Consider the following 1,424-nt stretch of genomic DNA (forward strand, 5'->3'; position numbering starts at 1 on the left):
GAAAAATGCCATAAAATTGCAATTTTCTCCCGTTATATAGTTTTGGATGCAAATTTCCATCAGAAAATCGGATAGAGCTTTACTTGTTTCATATGTTCAAAAAAAATCAGCTAATTCCATGTGGTGGAGCGTTCTCATATCGCCGCCTGAATGTGGTTGTAAATTGAAAGAAAAGGGGAAATGAGTAACAACCTTGTCTGAAACCCTATTATATAGCTTATTATATACAAACTTTTATATTGAATATCAGAGNAAAAAAAAATAAATAATAATAATAATTGGAAATGAGACTGACCGTTGTCTTTGACATGTGACCTTGCCAATGAAAGCTATTTAAAGAAGAAACTGTAACTGCTGATATTGACATACATCCTTACCTCTGAGAACCACTTGGAGAAGAGGCTGTGGCTGTTTATCTCGATTAGCTGACCGTAGCTGTAGCGGTCAGAGAGACGCACCACCAACTTCTGTGCCAGGGCCTTACATAGGGATGTCTTACCCGTGCCAGGAGGACCTGTCATACAAAAGGCCAGACGTAACATAGCTTTGATGTTTTACAAAGGCCTCTACCTGTGTTTTATGAGGAAATTGAAGATTAGAAGAACAAACGAAAGCAAGACCATAAAAAAATACAATTCTATATTGATTTATGAACTCCTAAGATAATTCCACTTACCCTAAAGTAGAATTAAACATTCAAACATGTTAAAATGTCAGGAGAACCTGTCAGCTATAGCAAATGCTCACATGAACTTTCAACTGTGGTTGTCTAAAAATACATTTGTGCTTTATCAGGGATGTTGATATCACGTGTGATAACTCGAGAGGTACATTTGTAGTAACTAGTCCTACCATGAAGGAGTATGACTTTGTTCCAGGTGATCACATTGCTGTCCACTTGTTTGTCTGAGAACAATAGTGTAGTTGTGGCGTAGTTCAGTAACTGCAAAACAATCGAAAATCTAATTATTTTTATCTCAGGGTAATTGTTAAGATTATAGACTGCTACCACTTACTGGAATTGAACATGACTCAGAAATCTATATGAAGAAAAGTCTTACTCTAGGAGTATCTGGTAGGTATACCCTATTCAAAGTTATTAGATATTCATCAGATTGGAGTTATTCAATTAAACATTATTACGATGGTGTTTTAAGTAATATGATAATGTTGAGTTGTCTCCCTTCCATTAAGCAGATATCCTCACCTGACCCTTGACGTCTTCATCAAATACCAGGCTATCCCACATGCCATGAAGATCGCGGGCAGGGAGAAGCCAGTGAGTGGCTGCAGCAAGGTCCTCCTCATCTAGCTCCTCCATCCCTGGACCATCCTCCTGTAGCTGGAACACATGTAGCCGCAGCTGTCTCCCACATAGGTCTATTGTCTGTGGACAAAGATATCATAAAGGTCTAATCTATTGT

At 38.2% G+C, this 1,424-nt stretch overlaps 1 protein-coding gene across 2 annotated transcripts in view; it reads right to left on the bottom strand.

Annotated features, from left to right (window-relative positions):
- LOC110463336 (pachytene checkpoint protein 2 homolog) overlaps window positions 1–1,424 on the bottom strand; it is a 16,839-nt gene that overhangs the window by 8,654 nt on the left and 6,761 nt on the right. For both annotated transcript variants that reach the window (XM_021517841.1, XM_021517840.1), the window contains exons 4-6: window positions 1,208–1,387; window positions 853–943; window positions 378–514 (exon numbers count right to left, since the gene is read on the bottom strand). In XM_021517841.1, the coding sequence (XP_021373516.1) occupies window positions 378–514; window positions 853–943; window positions 1,208–1,387 (408 nt within the window). The remainder of the gene's footprint in view (window positions 1–377; window positions 515–852; window positions 944–1,207; window positions 1,388–1,424) is intronic.

The sequence above is a fragment of the Mizuhopecten yessoensis genome, unplaced genomic scaffold (assembly GCF_002113885.1).
Source record: "Mizuhopecten yessoensis strain PY_sf001 unplaced genomic scaffold, ASM211388v2 scaffold10889, whole genome shotgun sequence".
Taxonomy (NCBI): Eukaryota; Metazoa; Mollusca; class Bivalvia; order Pectinida; family Pectinidae; genus Mizuhopecten; species Mizuhopecten yessoensis.